Below are 22,013 nucleotides of genomic sequence, written 5' to 3'. Positions count from 1 at the left end.
TTTGGTCATTGTACGGTCTGCCGCATATCAAAATACCCAAACTCAATGCAAATTCGCCTCTATAACCTCGTCACAGAGTCCCACGCAGGGTTACTTGATATGCGGTTGACTGACTCATGCGCAGCGGATTGATGAACGTTTTCTTACGTTCACTCCCACTTTTATCTCTATTGTTACCGCTTCTTCTACACTGAAGCTTTGGAAGCGGCAGTAAATTTAGTTTTTAAGTAATTTATTTGACGTCATCCAATGTTGTGAAATCAAAAGATTAAGTGATGTTTGAAATGTCCCATATTAAAGAACTAGCTGTCGCTTAGGAATAGTTATTTTGGGCATCATTGATGAATAATTTACCCCGTTTTTTTCACACTTTCTATTATTTCTTTGCTCCTAATAGTTGCAGCGTGATGTTATATGGCCTAAAGCCTTCCTCGATAAATGGTCTATTCAACACAAAAATAATTTTTCAATTCAAACCAGTTGTTCCTGAGATTAGCGCGTTCAAACAAACAAACAAAACTCTTCAGCTTTATAATATTAGGATAGATAAAAAAAAAATGAGTTTGAATATGAATATGGTGAACGTGTGCTAAACCCATAGTCTAAACGAGTGCTATAGTGAGATAAGACTTATAGTAAGTATGAAGAAACAAAATAACATAATAAAACATTGAAAAAAAAAGAGAGGCACAAAGAATAAAGAAAGGAAGATAAAATGTTTATTTGGTACGTACATTAGATATACGATAAAAGAAACATTATACCTACCTATAACAATTTTGGTACCAAAATGGCCCCCCTTTCAGAATTTGTCATGGTATATACAACAACATTGGTCTGCCGTGTTCACCGTGAATATATAAATGAATGAATATCTTTATTAAAATTATTCTAAGCCATGATCATGTAACACAGATATCTTCAGCCTATATTTCAGAAGGAGGTAGGCAGAGACAATAGTCTTGTGGCGACATCTCTACGCCACACGTCACAACAGAAAATCAAACAACAATGTCAAACATCACGAAGAAATTGACGCGCTCAGTCAATAGCAACGAAGAATCTAAATCGCGATTACAAAGATTTCATGGATTGGAGCATAAATACAACCTCCGACTCAACATCGTTGGAGCCGCAGTTCCCCAGGCATCACACCCAGCCTGGCGGAAGATCTTCCCTTTGGTGGCAGTCGAGCCGAACCATCACTCCCGCTACAGTTTGGAAAAGACTGAAACCGTTCACCTGTATGGCTTAATGATGGAATTGAGATCATATTAGTGACAGGTTGCTAGACCGTCTTCCAAAAGAAGGATCCCAAGTTTACTATCCTTATACAAGGAATTTATTTATTAAAATCATTATTTAGAGATTCTAATAACTTTATTATGTCTTATTTGTTTAAAACAGATATCTTCAGCCTTTACTTCAACCATTTAAGTGTGAGCGGGACGGTTGATGGAAGCCACGTCTTACTCTCACACACGTCATACGTCTTTACGCCTCCACGTTCAGCCGAATGGCTTCGTGATAGAAATATATTTGTTATTTTTATTTTAAATTGATTTAAAGCTATAATATGTCGCGGTCGTGTAACACAGATATCTTCAGCCTGTACTTCGGCCAGTGCAGTGTGAGCGGGACGGCTGGCGGGGCGGGCCTCTCGCCCTCATCCTCGCTGTCGATCTCCGAGTCAGAGTCGGCGAGGTAGGAGAAGTTGGCGACTTGTTTCGACATGTCTTCCGCCAGCTCCGTTGGTATTAGGATCTGAAAATGAAATTACATTCGTGAGGTACCTACACAATTTTAGTTGGGTGTAGAGATGCGCGATGTAATACTTTGAAGTGATACTAAATCTTACCATCTAATCGACCAGGGTAAAAGATTTATAAATCCGTAATACAACTTTAAATCTTGATTGCTTATCCTTAAACCTATGAACATATCAATTTCACTTTTAATTATTGTCATATTTTTGGTTTCACAACATTGGTTGACATCAAATAAATTACTTAAAACTAAGTTTACTTCCAAGGCATCAGTGCAGAAGAAGTGGTAACAAAAAAATAATCATCCGCTGCTAAGATTTATTTTGTGATTAAAGATGTATGTATATGTATATTAGATATTTTAATCACTCTTCGTAAATCTTTTAAATGAATCACTCATGAGTTACACATCTCTAGTTGGACGCGGTGTATGGAACATGCATTACTTACGAAGTTGTCACTCACCATACATCTCAATTGTACTATTCATGATCAAGTAGAAGCGAGCTTGTTGAATGCTACATATGTAGTGATAAGTGCCGTGTGGTTCCCGGTAGATACAAAAAAGAATAGGACCACTCCATCTCTTTCCCATCGATGTCGTAAAAGGCGACTAAGGGATGGACTTATAAGCTTGGGATTCTTCTTTAAGGCGATGGGCTAGCAACCTTTCACTATTTGAATCTCAATTCTGTCATTAAGCCAAATAGCTGAACGTGGCCATTTAGTCTTCAAGACTGTTGTCTCTGTCTACCCCGCATGGGATATAGACGTGACCATGTGTATGTAGTGTCAGTGGAGTCGTGATATCTGACCTGCAGCCAGGGCCCGGCGGCCGCGTGAGGCCTGCTACCCCGCATGGGATATAGACGTGACCATGTGTATGTAGTGACAGTGGAGTCGTGATATCTGACCTGCAGCCAGGGCCCGGCGGCCGCGTGAGGCCTGCTACCCCGCATGGGATATAGACGTGACCATGTGTATGTAGTGACAGTGGAGTCGTGATATCTGACCTGCAGCCAGGGCCCGGCGGCCGCGTGAGGCCTGCTACCCCGCATGGGATATAGACGTGACCATGTGTACGTAGTGACAGTGGAGTCGTGCTATCTGACCTGCAGCCAGGGCCCGGCGGCCGCGTAGGGCCTGCTACCCCGCATGGGATATAGACGTGGCCATGTGTATGTAGTGACAGTGGAGTCGTGCTATCTGACCTGCAGCCAGGGCCCGGCGGCCGCGTGAGGCCTGCTACCCGGCATGGGATATAGACGTGACCATGTGTATGTAGTGACAGTGGAGTCGTGCTATCTGACCTGCAGCCAGGGCCCGGCGGCCGCGTGAGGCCTGCTACCCCGCATGGGATATAGACGTGACCATGTGTACGTAGTGACAGTGGAGTCGTGCTATCTGACCTGCAGCCAGGGCCCGGCGGCCGCGTAGGGCCTGCTACCCCGCATGGGATATAGACGTGGCCATGTGTATGTAGTGACAGTGGAGTCGTGCTATCTGACCTGCAGCCAGGGCCCGGCGGCCGCGTGAGGCCTGCTACCCGGCATGGGATATAGACGTGACCATGTGTATGTAGTGACAGTGGAGTCGTGCTATCTGACCTGCAGCCAGGGCCCGGCGGCCGCAGGAGGCCTGCTACCCCGCATGGGATATAGACGTGGCCATGTGTACGTAGTGACAGTGGAGTCGTGATATCTGACCTGCAGCCAGGGCCCGGCGGCCGCAGGAGGCCTGCTACCCCGCATGGGATATAGACGTGGCCATGTGTACGTAGTGACAGTGGAGTCGTGATATCTGACCTGCAGCCAGGGCCCGGCGGCCGCAGGAGGCCTGCTACCCCGCATGGGATATAGACGTGGCCATGTGTACGTAGTGACAGTGGAGTCGTGATATCTGACCTGCAGCCAGGGCCCGGCGGCCGCGTAAGGCCGGCGGCTGTCTGCCAGCGCGCCCTGCACGTCGCGGTGCAGCACGGTGATGGCCTGCACGCCGCAGCGCCACGTGAAGTGGCGGCTGTGGCGCACGCGACCGCTACACGGAGAGAGAGAGATAGTTACATCCATGTGCCGTGTGGTTCCCGGCACAAATAGAAAAAATAATAGGACCACTCGAGCTCTTTCACGGAGAGAGAGAGAGATTGTTACATACATGTGCCGTGTGGTTCCCGGCACAAATAGAAAAAATAATAGGACCACTCCAACTCTTTCCAATGGATGTCGTAACAGGCGACTAAGGGATAGGCTTACGTATACGGCATACGTCTATATGTATGTATTAATGTGTAGTTTCTTTTGTGTTACATCAGTTTTATAAACCGAATAATTAAATTATTTTTTATTAAAAGATCACTGCCTCCAATCGATATCCTCCTTATCTGAAGTCAGTTAAATTTCTGAAACCTTTCCTAAGTGTAACAAACACTTTCCTGAAAACCGCACCAAAATCGGTTCAGTTAAAACCCGAGATAATTGCGATTAAACAAACATTACACAAACAAAGTCAATCTGAGAACTAACTTTTGAAGGCGTTTAAAAAAATTACAATATTTCTATTTCCGATCATTTTAACGAGTTTCCACTCACTCGATGGCCAGCGGCAGCAGCCTGGCGGCCTCAGGGTTCATCATAAGGTGGACTCCCCACAGGAACTCCACCGGTTGCTCTCGGCGCAATGTGTCCTGAAACACGAGATTATTTCGAACTATTACCTCGTCTTCCTACCGGTATGAGTCCAGATTACATCCCCTCACATGTAACAAACTTTTACTTACACTAAATAATAAAGTTCATTAGTTGCAAAATTATATATTATTCGAGCTGACCAATAAGTATTGTACTAGCAACACTGATCGATATGTCAACTTGACATTAGCGAGAGGGATTTGAATTTTGTTTAATGAAGGTAGGTACATACGATTTTAGTCAGTATTAATCTGATAAGTTAATTGTGGAACCAAAATTTTTATTGTCAATACGACTTGGTATAAACCAATTGTTTTAACGTTGATTTCTGTATTTCATTCATACCAATCGCTCTGAGATTCTTCTGAGATGAGAGACCTACGGTTACACACATTATCATAATCCTGTATTTTTTATTTATAACCCTAGACATGGGTTATCTCGACTTTGAGGTGTGTTTCTCTCGTCCACATTTCTATTGTAAATTTGGATTATTGTGTAGTTGACGTTATTGAAGAAAATGCTGCAGTGCAATCTGTTACCGCTTCTTCTGCACTGACATTGGGAAGCGGCAGTAAACGTCGTTTTAAGTAATTCATTTGACGTCAACCATTGTTGTGAAACCAAAAGATATGACAATTTTTAAGTTGTGTGAAATAAAATTCCCCTTAATAATGAATGAAAATTTTGAATTTAAATTTCTTTCGCCCTGAATAGAATAGAATAGAATAGAATAGAATAGATTTATTTTCAAAATTGGATACAAGATATCACTTATTGACGTCACATAACTTAAATCTAATTATAACTACTACCGCTTCCAAAGCGCATGTGTAGAAGAAGCGGCGGAACAAACTACACTGCAGCATTTTCATAGGACGTCAATTTACAAATATAGATCTCTTAAATCAAAATCGTGGACGAATGCACATTGTCTACATTAAAAAACATGTATGAATGTAGAACTGATTATGTCAATACGAATATTTCGTCAAATAAAATAAATATAAAATAAAATATGTACATACTGTACAAATTATGTCAAGATCATGTCAAAATACACAAGAATTAAGAGGCTATTATGTCCAGCTCGGGCCACACATGTTTATCATTAATATAATCATCCGTGCTGTAATAGGCTTTCCTACAAAGCTCAACTTTAATATACTGTTTGAATTTTCTATCATTCATTTCAAGAACACTTTTTGGTAATTTATTATAAAATCTTATACAATTAATCAGAAATGATTTCCCTACCTTAGCCAGCCGATGTGCTGGGATCGACAACTTGTAATTGTTCCGCAGTGATCTACTTGTACATTCACCTACTTTTTTGAAAGAGTCTAAGTTTTTCCTAACATGCATGATGTTATCGAATATGTATTGGGAGGGCAAAGTTAAAATATTTAGGTTTTTGAAAAAATCTCTAAGGGAATCTCTTTGTTTAAGACCGTAGATATATCGAATTGCCCTTTTTTGTAAAATGAAAATAGTTTGTATGTCTGCTGCTGATCCCCAAAGCAGTAGACCATATGACATTAAACTATGAAAATAACTAAAATATACTAGCTTAGCAGTTGCCACATCCGTCAAATGCCTAATACGACGAATAGCGTATGCTGCAGAACTAAGCCTTTTAGAAAGTTTTAAAATGTGAGCATGCCATTTCAAATTTGAATCTAATGTTATTCCTAAGAAAGTAGTACTATCAACAAAATCTAATCTTTTACTACTTATACTAATATCCACATTTGCCTGCCGCACATTGGGAAGTGTAAACTTAATGCATTGGGTCTTATTTGCATTTAACAATAAGTTGTTGATTGTAAACCAGTTAGAGATGGCGGCTAAAGTGCTATTCACATCATCACAGATTTCGCTACGGCGGTTCATTTTAAAAATTAGTGACGTATCATCTGCAAACAACACGATGCCAGTCTGTTTCTCAATCATGCAAGGCAGGTCGTTGATATATATCAGAAAGAGAAAAGGTCCCAAAATGGAACCTTGCGGTACCCCAATTTTTACCGTCGCTCCTTTCGATTTTGTATTATTTAAATCTACCGTCTGTAATCTATCACTAAGATATGATTTAATTAGTTCAACGGCAGCAGTATCGAACCCGTAATGAGCGAGCTTGAGCAGAAGAGTTCTATGATCTACGCAATCAAATGCTTTGGTCAGATCGCAAAACACTCCGATGGCATCCTGTGAGTCTTCCCATGCATTGAGAATATGAGTGACAAGAGCCACACCTGCATCTGTTGTACATTTCCCCTCAGTAAAGCCGTATTGCTGACTATGAAATAATTTATTAGACTTAAAGTAACGCTGCATTTGATTAAGCATGATTCTCTCGAACACCTTGCTCAAAATTGGTAAAATTGAGATTGGTCTATAATTACCAGGATCTGATTTTTCACCTTTCTTGAATAATGGAATTAGTTTACTATACTTCATTAAATTTGGAAATATCCCTTGGTCAACACAATTACTGAATATATATGCTAAGTCCCCAGCTATAATATTTATAATATGACATATCACAACAGCTGACATACCCCAATAATCCTCAGACTTTTTCAGATTAAGTTCTTTAAAGGTATTAATAATGTCAGTAGGGTCAATATTTAAGAATTTGAATTTGGAACTGCAAATGCTGACATTATTTTTAAGTAGTATTTCAGCTTCATTAGGGCATGAGTCAATATTTGAAGTTAATTCCAACGGTATATTTGTAAAAAAATGTTCAAATAAATTTACTATTTCTGTTGTAGAGGTAATTTTCCTATCATTAAATTTAATTTCATTAATATTTTCTTTAAAATTACTTCTACCAGTTTCCTTGTTTATAACACTCCAGGTTTCCTTTGTTTTGTTAGGAGCATTACTTATTTTGTTTTTAATGAACAAAGATTTTGCATGTAGACATACTTTTTTGAAAATTTTTGAATAATTCCTAACATGGTCTACGAAGCCGCTTTCAAATCGATACTGTTTTTGGGCATATAAATCGTACAAAGTCTTTCTACTTTTGTAGATGCCAACAGTAGCCCATTCATTGAATTTAAAGTTATTATTGCATTTCCGTTTCTTTTGTATAAATGTTTTAGAGTACGCGTCTGAAATGGTAGTAAATAACTTATTATAATGACCATTAGGATCGCTGCCCGTGTAAGTTACTGCGCAAATTTTATTTTCTAAAGAACTTGTAAATTTATTGATTTTATGGGCTGTGATATCCTGATGAATCTCAGTCTTCAAAATTAAAAAAATTTTAGTGGTTCCCATTGGGACACCATGAATCATTGTCCTTACGCGGCAACGATTTTCCAATCGACTCTATAACTTGACTAATCTAAATATATACAAAATAAAAAGACTAACTAACATTTTAACACATAGCCCAAACCGCTAGATCTAGTCTATACCCATAGACTAGGTTATTTTTTTTAATCTTTATTTAATTAAGGGTCTTTTGCACTAAGAGATGATTCCACGAAATTCTCGCGAGGGAAACTAACTGGATTTTCGGTTTTACGCGACAGAAGCCGCCGACGTACACCAGCATCAGAATACACACCTCCATGAGATCCGGTAACTGGGGCAAAGCGCGCTCGATGCTGGACAGCTCAAAGCTATCCGTGGACATGTGACCTATAATGTAATACAATAATTAAAAGTTTTTTAAAGAAAGCTTTTGATTATGTAAACGCTCTTAAAAGCACATCATTAAATAATTATTGATTAAAAGCACAATATATAATAATAATAACTGTTTAAAATTCGAAGCTATCCGTGGGCATGTGACTTATAATGTAGTACAATAATTTAAAAAAATTAAAAGATTGTTTTTTAAAGAAGCTTTTGATTAAACGCTCTTAAAAGCACAATAGAAAATAATTAATTAGTAGGTGATTAAAACTTTTAAACTCGAAGCTATCCGTGTGCGTGCGTGTGGGCGTGCGAGCGAGCGCGCGTGGGAGTGAGCGTGCGAGTGTGCGTGCGTGCATGAGAGCGTGCGTGAGAGCGAGCGTGCGTGCGTGTGTGCGTGCCTGAGAGCGTGTGTGCGTGCGTGCTTGCGTGTGTGTGCGTACGTGAGAGCGTGCGTGCGAGCGAGCGAGCGTGCGTGCGTGCGTGCAAGCGAGCGTGCGTGAGTGCAAGCGAGCGTGCGTGCAAGCGAGTGTGCGTGCAAGCGAGTGTGCGTGCAAGCGAGCGTGCGTGAGTGCAAGCGAGCGTGCGTGCAAGCGAGCGTGCGTGAGTGCAAGCGAGCGTGCGTGAGTGCAAGCGAGCGTGCGTGCAAGCGAGTGTGCGTGCAAGCGAGCGTGCGTGAGTGCAAGCGAGCGTGCGTGCAAGCGAGCGTGCGTGAGTGCAAGCGAGCGTGCGTGCAAGCGAGTGTGCGTGCAAGCGAGCGTGCGTGAGTGCAAGCGAGCGTGCGTGAGTGCAAGCGAGCGTGCGTGCAAGCGAGCGTGCGTGAGTGCAAGCGAGCGTGCGTGAGTGCAAGCGAGCGTGCGTGCAAGCGAGCGTGCGTGAGTGCAAGCGAGCGTGCGTGCAAGCGAGTGTGCGTGCAAGCGAGCGAGCGTGCGTGCAAGCGAGCGTGCGTGCAAGCGAGCGTGCGTGAGTGCAAGCGAGCGTGCGTGCAAGCGAGCGTGCGTGCAAGCGAGCGTGCGTGCAAGCGAGCGTGCGTGCAAGCGAGCGTGCGTGCAAGCGAGCGTGCGTGCAAGCGAGCGTGCGTGCAAGCGAGCGTGCGTGCAAGCGAGCGTGCGTGAGTGCAAGCGAGCGTGCGTGCAAGCGAGCGTGCGTGCAAGCGAGCGTGCGTGCAAGCGAGCGTGCGTGCAAGCGAGCGTGCGTGAGTGCAAGCGAGCGTGCGTGCGTGCGTGCGTGCGTGCGTCCGTGCATGCGTGCGTGTGTGTATATAAAATAAAAGATGAACATGCCTTCCTGCCCGCGGTCCATGTTGTCAAGCCCTTTGAGAAACGTCTGTTTAATCAGCTTCTCCACTGTAGGAGTTAGTTCTGAAGATGTTTGCTCTGTGCTCGCCTGAAATATATCGTTAACTCTACATACATTCATAGGTACATATGTATAATCACGTCTGTATCCCTTGCGGGGTAGATCAATCGTCTTGAAACGACTGATATGCCATGTTCAGCTGTTTAGTTTAATGATAGAATTGAGATTCAAATTGTGACAGGTTGCTAGCTCATCGCCTAAAAAAGAATCCCAAGCTTATACGGCTATCCCTTAGTCGCCTTTTACGTCATCCATGGGTAAGAAATGTAGTGGTCCTTTTCTTTTTTGTAACGGCTTGTTAAATCTAAATGACACTAAACTTTCGCGTTGCGTTATTATACATATTTATAAATAATACAGGTATTAAACGCGCAATTAACGTGGTAGGTATATATTTATTTACGACATTACTGATCAACCCGAAACCGCCGAGCTTTTATGAAAAGAGTTATGAATGTGGATGAAGCGAACGAAGTATGCAGAGATCGTGGCAAGTGGGAAGATGCAGTCTCTGCCTACCCCCCTGGGAAAAATTTGTGTACCCCGTATTTTGTGTACCCCGACCCCACATAAAGTTCCCTGTCAGACCCAATGGTTGACTGGTAGTTAATGCTTCTAGCATTAAGTCCACCAATTGTGCTATTCATTTGTATTTGGTGCAATGAAGTTTAAATAAATATCTATTACTGATCAATAAAACAATTTGTAACAAAGCCAAAGTTTGTAAGGTAATCCGGGAATAAAAAATACCATCGAAACTTTTCTTTTAGTAGAATTATAAAAACGTCCACGACAATTTATCTAACTTTAATAATATAGTTATTAATCTATACTAATATTATAAAGCTCAAGAGTTTGTTTGAACGCGCTTATCTCAGGAACAACTAGTTCGAAATGAAAAATTCTTTTCGCGTTGAATATACCATTTATCGAGGAAACTATAGACAATATAACATCACGCTGCAACTATAAGGAGCGAAGAAATAATGTAGAATGTGAAAAAAACCGGGAAAAATATTCATCCCTGAGCTTGGCTTCAATGATGCCAAAATAACTATTCCACGCGGACGAAGTCGCGTTTATTTCAATTAGTGAATTCAAATTAAAACTTAAACTACTTATATTTATTTAATCTCGGACAGCGCAAGTGAGTCGTGATTCCTGCAGGATTTTCGGGAATCATAATTTTAAATCAAATTCAAAAATGTCATTTTTTATTATGGAACACTTAATATCACTTATTAATTGTTATATCTGATCACTTAGCTAGTTACATTATTTCAATTAAATTATTATCGCGTGGTTTCTGAGACTTTAGAACAAAACCTCTATATCTTTCCCGTGGATGTCGTAAAAGGCGACTAAGGGATAGGTTAATAAACATGAAATTCCTCTTTTACTTTTTATAAATACCAAAGTACTTCACGTGTCAAACGCGCACGTAACGTAGTAACTTTATTTCATGTCGGACATTTCGAATTATGTTACAATGATCTGTGGTCAATGAATGACCATTCATCGATGATTGATGATTCGAAATGAATGAAAAGAATCGAAAGGATGAAAAGGGTGGACAACCCTTATCACTAAGGGGTATGAAAAATAAATGTTGGCCGATTTTTAGACCTACTCAATATGCTCACAAAATTTCATGAGAATCGGCCAAGCCGTTTCGGAGGAGCACGGGAAAGAACATTGTGACACGAGAATTTTATATAGGTACTAGCTGTGCCCGCGACTTCGTCCGCGTGGAATAGTTATTTGGGCATCATATTTATTTTTGCAAACATCCTCCTCGGCATCAATTTGGCGGTCACGCGTATTAGAAAGAACGCTGGTTCGCCGTATTAAATGTTTCGCTGCAAATTGCTTATAACGACTATATCTCAAAACCTATTCGTCTGATTTATATACTGTAAATGGCAATTTTAATCTACATGAAAAGCCGAAAGTAATAAACATATTTATTTGGATAAGGATTAATACTGAATTAAAGAAAATTGGTTTCAAAATAAATTATGTTTATAATGAAGAAAAAATCTTAAAAAATGAACATAAAAGTGGTTATTGTAAGTAAACCTTAAGAGATAGATATATGCTCTCGCGGACTTTTTTGTGGCAAAAAATGAGTTCTTCACATCTTTAGTACATTGTTTTACTATATCTTTGTTGGTTTGCGCAGCGTTCGCTTGGAAAGCTCGCAGATGGCCGACTCATTCAACTTTCACCTGCATTGTTGACGTTTCCCGTAGGAAATCCGGGATAAAATGTAGCCTATAGCCTTCCTCGATAAATAGACTATCTAACAGTGAAAGAATTATTCAAATCGGTTCAGTAGTTTCTGAGATTAGCGCGTTTAAACAAACAAACAAACAAACAAAACAAACTCTTCAGCTTTATAATATTAGTATAGATAACAGTGAAAGAATTATTCAAATCGGTTCAGTAGTTTCTGAGATTAGCGCGTTTAAACAAACAAACAAACAAACAAAACAAACTCTTCAGCTTTATAATATTAGTATAGATAAGATATAAGATATATTTACGCCAATAATACAACGGTAGTAGTACATCTCTTAAAGTATTTACATACATACATAAAATCAAACCTTTTTCCCCGGAGGGGTTAGGCAGAGACTACCTCTTTCCACTTGCCACGATCCCTAAACACTTCCTTCGCTTCGTCCACATTCAAAAATCTCTTCATACAAGCTCGGCGGTTTCGGGTACTCTCGACCTGACCCTTTGCCGGGACGTCCTTAATTTGATCAAGATACGTTCGTCTATGTTAAGTATGTGGGAAAGTATTTGTTGTCTATTAAATTTAAGTACTTTTTTATAATACAAAACGTCAAACATGGTTTTTCGTTAAGATTGAAACAGTCACAATACAGTTTTAGCACCTTTTCACAATTTGTTTGACTCAATATTCCCAATAATTACCCAAGAAAGCTCATCATCTTTCTAGTATTATAAGTGGGAACAGGCAAATTTGATTAAGATTGTTGGAATAATGTAAACAACGCCCATGCCTGTACCAGCCTATTTTATCTGTGGCCCGGTTGTGACGTCACCTGTCATTTTTTTTCTTTACGCTGCTTCCCGCCGACTATATAGCTTAACTTTTCAATAAATTGTTTTAATTTTCGTTTGTCTTTAATGGTTTTATTTCTACAAAGATACGTTCGTCTAGGTAAAGTACTTGATTGTTGAAGAAAATGCTGCAGTGCAGTTTGTTACCGCTTCTTCTGCACTGACGCCTTGGAAGCGGCAGCAAACTTAGTTTTAAGTAATTTATTTGACGTCAACCAATGTTGTTAAACCATACGTTTTGACAATTATTAAGCGATATTTAGTATCCTATAATAATGAATAAAAATTTTGAATTTAGAATACAGTTTTCGCACCTTTTCACAATTTGTTTGACTCAATATTCCCAATAATTACCCAAGAAAGCTCATCATCTTTCCAGTATTATAAGTGGGAACAGGCAAATTTGATTAAGATTGTTGGAATAATGTAAACAACGCCCATGCCTGTACCAGTCTATTTTATCTGTGGCCCGGTTGTGACGTCACCTGTCATTTTTTTTCTTTACGCTGCTTCCCGCCGACTATATAGCTTAACTTTTCAATAAATTGTTTTAATTTTCGTTTGTCTTTAATGGTTTTATTTCTACAAAGATACGTTCGTCTAGGTAAAGTACTTGATTGTTGAAGAAAATGCTGCAGTGCAGTTTGTTACCGCTTCTTCTGCACTGACGCCTTGGAAGCGGCAGCAAACTTAGTTTTAAGTAATTTATTTGACGTCAACCAATGTTGTTAAACCATACGTTTTGACAATTATTAAGCGATATTTAGTATCCTATAATAATGAATAAAAATTTTGAATTTAGAATACAGTTTTCGCACCTTTTCACAATTTGTTTGACTCAATATTCCCAATAATTACCCAAGAAAGCTCATCATCTTTCCAGTATTATAAGTGGGAACAGGCAAATTTGATTAAGATTGTTGGAATAATGTAAACAACGCCCATGCCTGTACCAGTCTATTTTATCTGTGGCCCGGTTGTGACGTCACCTGTCATTTTTTTTCTTTACGCTGCTTCCCGCCGACTATATAGCTTAACTTTTCAATAAATTGTTTTAATTTTCGTTTGTCTTTAATGGTTTTATTTCTACAAAGATACGTTCGTCTAGGTAAAGTACTTGATTGTTGAAGAAAATGCTGCAGTGCAGTTTGTTACCGCTTCTTCTGCACTGACGCCTTGGAAGCGGCAGCAAACTTAGTTTTAAGTAATTTATTTGACGTCAACCAATGTTGTTAAACCATACGTTTTGACAATTATTAAGCGATATTTAGTATCCTATAATAATGAATAAAAATTTTGAATTTAGAATACAGTTTTCGCACCTTTTCACAATTTGTTTGACTCAATATTCCCAATAATTACCCAAGAAAGCTCATCATCTTTCCAGTATTATAAGTGGGAACAGGCAAATTTGATTAAGATTGTTGGAATAATGTAAACAACGCCCATGCCTGTACCAGTCTATTTTATCTGTGGCCCGGTTGTGACGTCACCTGTCATTTTTTTTCTTTACGCTGCTTCCCGCCGACTATATAGCTTAACTTTTCAATAAATTGTTTTAATTTTCGTTTGTCTTTAATGGTTTTATTTCTACAAAGATACGTTCGTCTAGGTAAAGTACTTGATTGTTGAAGAAAATGCTGCAGTGCAGTTTGTTACCGCTTCTTCTGCACTGACGCCTTGGAAGCGGCAGCAAACTTAGTTTTAAGTAATTTATTTGACGTCAACCAATGTTGTTAAACCATACGTTTTGACAATTATTAAGCGATATTTAGTATCCTATAATAATGAATAAAAATTTTGAATTTAGAATACAGTTTTCGCACCTTTTCACAATTTGTTTGACTCAATATTCCCAATAATTACCCAAGAAAGCTCATCATCTTTCCAGTATTATAAGTGGGAACAGGCAAATTTGATTAAGATTGTTGGAATAATGTAAACAACGCCCATGCCTGTACCAGTCTATTTTATCTGTGGCCCGGTTGTGACGTCACCTGTCATTTTTTTTCTTTACGCTGCTTCCCGCCGACTATATAGCTTAACTTTTCAATAAATTGTTTTAATTTTCGTTTGTCTTTAATGGTTTTATTTCTACAAAGATACGTTCGTCTAGGTAAAGTACTTGATTGTTGAAGAAAATGCTGCAGTGCAGTTTGTTACCGCTTCTTCTGCACTGACGCCTTGGAAGCGGCAGCAAACTTAGTTTTAAGTAATTTATTTGACGTCAACCAATGTTGTTAAACCATACGTTTTGACAATTATTAAGCGATATTTAGTATCCTATAATAATGAATAAAAATTTTGAATTTAGAATACAGTTTTCGCACCTTTTCACAATTTGTTTGACTCAATATTCCCAATAATTACCCAAGAAAGCTCATCATCTTTCCAGTATTATAAGTGGGAACAGGCAAATTTGATCAAGACACGTTACGTCTAGGTAATGTATTATAAGTGGGAACGGGCACTGACCTCCCCGCCGTGCGAGGCGGCCCAGCGCGCGGTGGCGGACACGCCGGCCAGCGCGGCGGGCGCCGCCCCCGCGCCGCGCGCGCGCCGCACGCCGCGCGCCGAACGCGCGCGCGCAGCGGCCGTCACGTGCCACGGCCCGCCGCATCTGACGAGTTGGCGCGTACATACATACATACATACATACATATCATCACGTCTATATCAGTAGACAGAGGACAGTCTTGGTGCCGTGTGGTTCCCGGCACCAATACAAAAAAAGAATAGGACCACTCCATCTCTTTCCCATGGATGTCGTAAAAGGCGACTATCGCCTAAAAAAGAATCCCGAGTTTGTAAGCCTATCCCTTAGTCGCCGTTTACGACATCCATGGGAAAGAGATGGATGGGTCCTATTCTTTTTTGTATTGGTGCCGGGAACCACACGGCACCATACATACATATCATCACGTCTACATATATCAGTAGACAGGGCCAACAGTCTTGTAAAGACTGATAGGCCACGTTCAGCTGTTCGGCTTAATGATATAATTGAGATTCAAATAGTGACAGGTTGCTAACCCATCGCCTTAAAAAAGAATCCCATGTTTATAAGCTTGGTAATGTTTTTCTATTGGTACAGGGAACCACACGGCACTTTCTGTGCTGTGCCCGCGACTTAGTCCGCGTGGATGAATAATTTTCCCAGTTTTTTTCACATATTTAATTTTTTCTTTGCTCCTAATAGTTGCAGCGTGATGTTACATAGCCATAAGCCTTCCTCGATAAATGGTCTATTCAACGCAAAGAATGTTTCAATTCGAACTAGTAGTTCCTGAGATTAGCGCGTTCAAACAAACAAACTCTTCAGCTTTATAATATTAGTATAGATAGAGGGCCGAGGGAGTCGGCGGTCGAATAAACCATATATGTAAAGTATATGGGAGTGAAAGTTGGGTATGGCAAAAGAAGCACGAAAGCAGAATAAATGCAGTGGAAATGAGAGAGTTAAGAGTATGTTGGGTGTGAAATTGAGTGACCGGATAAGGAACAGCGTGACAAGGGTATGTTGTGATGTGAAAGAAGATGTAATGACAGGAATAGAAAAGGATATGTTAAGATGGTTCGGTCATGTGGAGAGGATGAATGAAAGCAGGTTGACTAAGCAGATATACATACAAGGAGAGTGTCAAATTAAGGACGTCCTGGCAAAGGGTCAGGTCAAGAGTCCCCGAAACCGCCGAGCTTACATGATGAGAGTTATGTATGTGGATGAAGCGAAGGATGTATGCAGAGATCGTGGCAAGTGGAAAGTAGTCTCTGCCTACCGCTCCGGGAGAAAGGCGTGATTTTATGTATGTATGTATATGTAAATATGTTTGTTTGTATAGAATGAATGTTACCTTTGATCCTCAGCTATATATTTGAGAACTTCGAACCCTGACCCCGTCTGAGCCGCCTTCAGCTCTCGACTGGTGCAGCCTACAAGCTGAAAGTAATATTACTCTTTTTGTTTATGGTTTACCCTTAAATCTCCTCCAAGTTTTCCCAGTAAAATATTAATTAATAAACTAGCTCTGCCCGCGACTGCGTCCGCGTGGAATAATTATTTTGGGCATCATTGAAGCCCTCAAGTGTGAATAATTTTCCCCTTTTTTTTCACATTTTCCATTATTTCTTCTCTCGCTCCTAATAGTTGCAGCGTGATGTTATATAGCCTACAGCCGTTCTCGACAAATGGTCTATTCAACACAAAAACAATTTTTCAATTCGAACCAGTAGTTCCTTAGATTAGCGCGTTCAAACAAACAAACTCTTCAGCTTTATAATATTAATATAGATTAATAAATATATTGTTAAAGTTAGATAAATTGTTGCGGTCGTTTTTATAATTCTACTAAATGAAAGGTTTCGGTAGAATTTTTATTCCCCGATTACCTTACAAACGTTGACTTTGTTACAAATTTTTTATTGATCAGTTATTTTTTTTTTTAGCTGGAGTGTTTGTTCGTTAGAACGCGTTACGTTCAAACAAACAAAAACATCAGCTTTATAATATTACTATAAATGTATGTGTGTATGTATGTTTCTTTACACACCTGCAACATTTTGACGTAGCCGTGGGGCGTGTCCACGGTGCCCAGCTGCTGGTCCTCCGCGACCAGCAGGTGCCGCAGCCGGGACTTCGGGCTGCCGTCGAGGGGCGAGTGCCACGATATGTGGTCGCCCGCGTAGAATTTGTTACCTGACAAATAACATACATACATAAAATCACGCCTCTTTCCCGGAGGGGTACGCAGAGACTACCTCTTTCCACTTGCCACGATCTCTGCACACTTCTCTACCTGACAAATAAATAATAATATAATAAACTAGTTTTTTTTTCCACATTTTCCATTATTTCTTTGCTCCTTATAGTTGCAGCGTGATGTTATATAGTCTAAAGCCTTCCTCGATAAATGGTCTATTCAACGCAAAAAGAATTTTTCAATTCGAACCAGTAGTTCCTGAGATAAGCGCGTTAAAACAAACAAACAAACTCTTCAGCTTTATAATATTAGTATAGATTATTCTTTATTGTCTTGAAAAAACCGCTCTTAAATAATTAAATATGTGTTATTTGCAGACAATGTGCAATTACAAGTTTCAATGCTTAAAAATAATAGGAAATGTTATGGAATAACCATGCAATGAAACAATTCATGCCGTGTGGTTCCCGGCACCAGTATAAAAAAGAATGTGACCACTCCATCTCATTTTCCATGTATGTCGTAAGAGGCGAGTAAGGGATAGGCTTATCAACTTGGTATTCTTATTTCAGGCGATGGGCTAGCAACCTGTACCTTACCATAAGAGCATCGGTTAGTATTTAAACTAATGTATGTACATAACTTTGATTTAACTTCTACACACTACACATTTCTAATTCAAAGTTTACAGATCCTACTACTATTATAAAGGCGAAAGTTTGTATGGATGTATGGATGTTTGTTACTCTTTCACGCAAAAACTACTGAACCGATTACCATGAAATTTGGTATGTAGGTAGCTGAAGAAGACCCAAAATAACATATAGGCTACTTTTTAAATAGAATATAGAATATTTATTTGCTTTTGACTAGGGTTTACAAAAGGTGTAAAACAAAACATAATAATATTTCCTCCTGGTCAGCCATTAATATATATATAGCATGCAAATTATTATAAAATTACACATAAGTCAATTAATTAATTCTTAATAAAAAGATGAAAATATTATGTCAATTTGTTACAATAAATAAAAAACAAATATTATATAAATATTTATCCCTGTGTAAAAGATAAATCATAAGTCAATTAATTAATTCTTAATAAAAAGATGAAAATATTATGTCAATTTGTTACAATAAATAAAAAACAAATATTATACAAATATTTATCCCTGTGTAAAAGATAAATCATAAGTCAATTAATTAATTCTTAATAAAATGATGAAAATATTGTGTCAATTTGTTACAATAAATAAAATAAAAAATATTACACAAATATTTATCCCCGTGTAAAAGATAAATCATAAGTCAATTAATTAATTCTTAATAAAATGATGAAAATATTGTGTCAATTTGTTACAATAAATAAAAAATATTATACAAATATTTATCCCGGTGTAAAAGCCAAATCTAAGTGTCATCCAGGAGTTTCCGCGGGATTGATTCAAGTCACAAGTTTGTTCCGCCGCTTCTTCTACACATGCGCTTTGGAAGCGGTAGTAGTTATAATTAGATTTAAGTTATGTGACGTCAATAAGTGATACCTTGTATCCAATTTTGAAAATAAATCTATTCTATTCTATTCTATTCCAAGTCCAAATCCCAGGTGGCTTCAGTAAAAGACAATATTTATCCCTGTGTAAAAGACAAATCCAAGAATCACCTGTGGTGAACATGTATCTGGCTGTCGCCTGCAACAGCGCGGCCGGCCACAGCGGCGGCGGCTGCGGCGCGGGCGCGGCCAGCCTGAACGTGAGCTCCAGCCCCAGCCCGGACGGGGGCCGCGCGCCGGCCTCCGCCGCCGCCAGCACCACGCGGTCGGGCGGCGGGTGCACGCGCCCGTCGCCGTGTAGGTCCGACAAGCCGAAACTGGTGATGATGAGTCATTTAGGAGGGAGGAGAATGAAATATTACTATTAGACATACATATTGTCACGTCTATATCCCTTGCGAGGTAGACAGAGCCAACAGTCTTGTAAAGACTGAATGGCCACGTTCAGCTGTTTGGCTTTATGATAGAATTGAGATTCAAATAGTGACAGGTTGCTAGCCCATCGCCTAAAAAAGAATCCCAATTTTGTAAGCCTATCCCGTATTACTATAAGAAGTTGACATTATGGCCTTTTCTGATAGTTTGTTTGTTTGTAATATCTTTATTGCATAGAAATTTACACAGTAACAAGAAAATAGTAAGTTCATAAGTAGTTATAAAAGAAACAAATCACTTGCAATGGCGGACTTATCCCATGAAGGGATCTCTTCCAGTCAACCGGCAAACAATAAAGGAAATAGATAATTCAGTATAAGTCTGTTAGATTGAAAATTAAAAAGCAGATGAGCTGATGGACCCCACAGACCCAAGGTTTTCACTACAAAAGACTCAAAAATTTAATTATTAGAAATACATACATATTTTTTATATGACTTACCTGACATAGTGCCAATGTGATGGTATGTTCTCCTCCGGCTTTCCCGGGTTCCAGTACATGCTGATGTAGTCCAGGGGGTCATTACCTCCCAACCTGGTCGACAGTGGTCACAAATGTTTACTTCAGTCATAATTACTCAAGCTAGAAGTTACAATATTTAATTTAAATATCATGGTATTGGTTTGACGAATTTAACCCCACATACAAAATAATACTTATAGAATTTTTGCAAATCCCACCACACATTTACCTATTTCCTCAACCCCTCAGAAATTAGGGCAGTTTAAGTGAGTCGGCCAAACTGATAAAAAAAATTTTAAGGTCATCTGCTAGCAAGCTGTGACTCTCTGAATTTCTATTATTAAAGTCAACTAACTTAATTATAACTACATACATACATATAGCCACGTCTATATCCCTTACGGGGTAGACAGAGCCAACAGTCCCAAAAAGACTGAATGGCCACGTTCAGCTGCTCAGCTCAATGATGGAACTGAGATCCAAATAGTGACAGGTTTCTAGTCCATTGCCTAAAAAAAAGGATCACAATTTTAGAAGCCTATCCCTTGGTCGCCTTTTACGACATCCATGGGAAAGAGATGGAGTGGTCCTATTTTTTTTTTGTATTGGTGCCAGGAACCACACGGCACTTAATTATAACTGTTGGATCTCAATTTGTGATATATTATCTATGTGTGTTGGTCACTGAGATAGCTCTGAAAAAATTACAATTATTATGTGATGTCAAAAATGTCCCACGATAATTAATATATATTTTTTTAATTATTTGAATAGTTGGTAAAGGGTCAGGTCAAGAGTACGCGAAACCGCCAAGCTTGCACGAAGAGAGTTATGAATGCAAATGAAGCGAAGGAAGTGTGCAGAGATCGTGGCAAGTGGAAAGATTTAGTTTCTGCCTACCCCTCCGGGAAAGAGGCGTGATTTTATGTATGAATTTGAATAGTTAAATTATACAAACCAATATTTGAGCCTAGTTGTGACCTGTAAGGGGTTAGGCTGGTCAGGGTACAACTCAGTGCATGCGTCACACAGAGCCTTCACACCGGCCGGAACAATGCGCTCTGAAAACATTATACATACATATGGTCACGTCTTTATCCCTTACGGGGTAGACAGAGCCAACAGTCTTGAAAAGACTGAATGGCCACGTTCAGCTATTTGTCTTAACAATAGAATTGAGATTCAACTAGTGACAGGTTGCTAGCCCATTGCCTAAAAAAGAATCCCAAGTTTGTAAGCCTATTCCTTAGAAAACATTATAAACAGGTTTATTGTTTGTAACAGAGAACAAAATAGATTTTCGAACTGGTTAATAATATTAGTTAAACTACCTCCTTCCTGTTTTATTCAGAATGTGTCTTAACTGGCCAGTTAAAAAGTAGACAGAGCCAACAGTCTTGAAAAGACTGAAAGGCCATGTTCAGCGGTATGGCTGCGTGATGGAATTGAGATTCAAATAGTGACAGGTTGCTTGCCCATCGCCTATAAGAGGAATCCCAAGTTTATAAGCCTAGGTATCCCTTAGTCGCCTTTTACGACATCCATTAAACTAATGACCTCTTTTGCATAAGAATCTTTAAGTTCTAATATATATTTTTAAATTTACCAAGAGGGAACTTTCTATTTCAGTGAAAAATATAAAAGCCTTGCGCTAAAATTCTTCACTAATTTCAATCGTGCGAGTGTTAATATGAATAAGTCAACAGTTTTTCCTTATTCAGACTTACCAACTTGAGCGATTTGTTCTCTAGCATCAGAGGATGCGCCTGCGTCGGTCTGCATTGTTAAATCGAATATCTGTCACCACTCCACGGGAAAGAAGTTTATGAATTGCTGGTTTTATATTATCATGTAAAAAAAATTATGGTAGTCTATAGAAAATGGAAATAATCTCCTTCACAAACCATACAATCGAGTTATTTGAGCGTTTCACTGAGAGCTTTGACGGAATGTCTGATTTTTGACGGAGAAAATAAATGGTCGGATTCTGTAAGGGAAGCGATGCCGAGGCGAGAACAGAAATATATACCTAGTATACATTAATAAATTAAATATAAAATTGACTTGATTTCTCTCTAGATTTTTTCTTCTTGAAAATAAATACAGACGAGACAGACACATACATCATATCTTTTCGCTTTACGGAATTGAATTCATATTATGCAATTAAAAGTTTGAATTTGAATTTGACAGAGCAGGTTGTCTCTGAACCCGAAACTACCTTTAATTATCATCAGCGTTTATCTGATTTCATACATTGTTGGGTTGGGGCTAACAGTCCTGCACCGCGGGACGAATATTTTC

The 22,013-nt window shown here is 39.3% G+C and overlaps 1 protein-coding gene across 1 annotated transcript; it reads right to left on the bottom strand.

Annotated features, from left to right (window-relative positions):
• Positions 1 to 778: 778 nt before the first annotated feature.
• On the bottom strand, positions 779 to 21,688 carry LOC106135359 (suppressor of fused homolog). Its single transcript, XM_060953123.1, has 12 exons — positions 21,437 to 21,688; positions 20,668 to 20,770; positions 19,689 to 19,781; positions 18,923 to 19,128; positions 17,110 to 17,255; positions 16,414 to 16,499; positions 15,035 to 15,179; positions 9,391 to 9,493; positions 8,037 to 8,110; positions 4,355 to 4,449; positions 3,671 to 3,803; positions 779 to 1,764 (listed from the first exon to the last, which is right to left on the bottom strand). Exons 1-12 carry the CDS (start codon positions 21,489 to 21,491, stop codon positions 1,570 to 1,572), a joined length of 1,434 nt encoding a protein of 477 aa, XP_060809106.1. The 5' UTR covers positions 21,492 to 21,688; the 3' UTR covers positions 779 to 1,569.
• Between the last annotated feature and the right edge of the window lie 325 nt (positions 21,689 to 22,013).

This window comes from Amyelois transitella, chromosome 31 (assembly GCF_032362555.1).
Source record: "Amyelois transitella isolate CPQ chromosome 31, ilAmyTran1.1, whole genome shotgun sequence".
NCBI classification, from domain to species: domain Eukaryota; kingdom Metazoa; phylum Arthropoda; class Insecta; order Lepidoptera; family Pyralidae; genus Amyelois; species Amyelois transitella.
The sequence above is the reverse complement of the archived record's forward strand: the minus strand, read 5'-3'. Positions and strand labels throughout refer to the sequence as shown.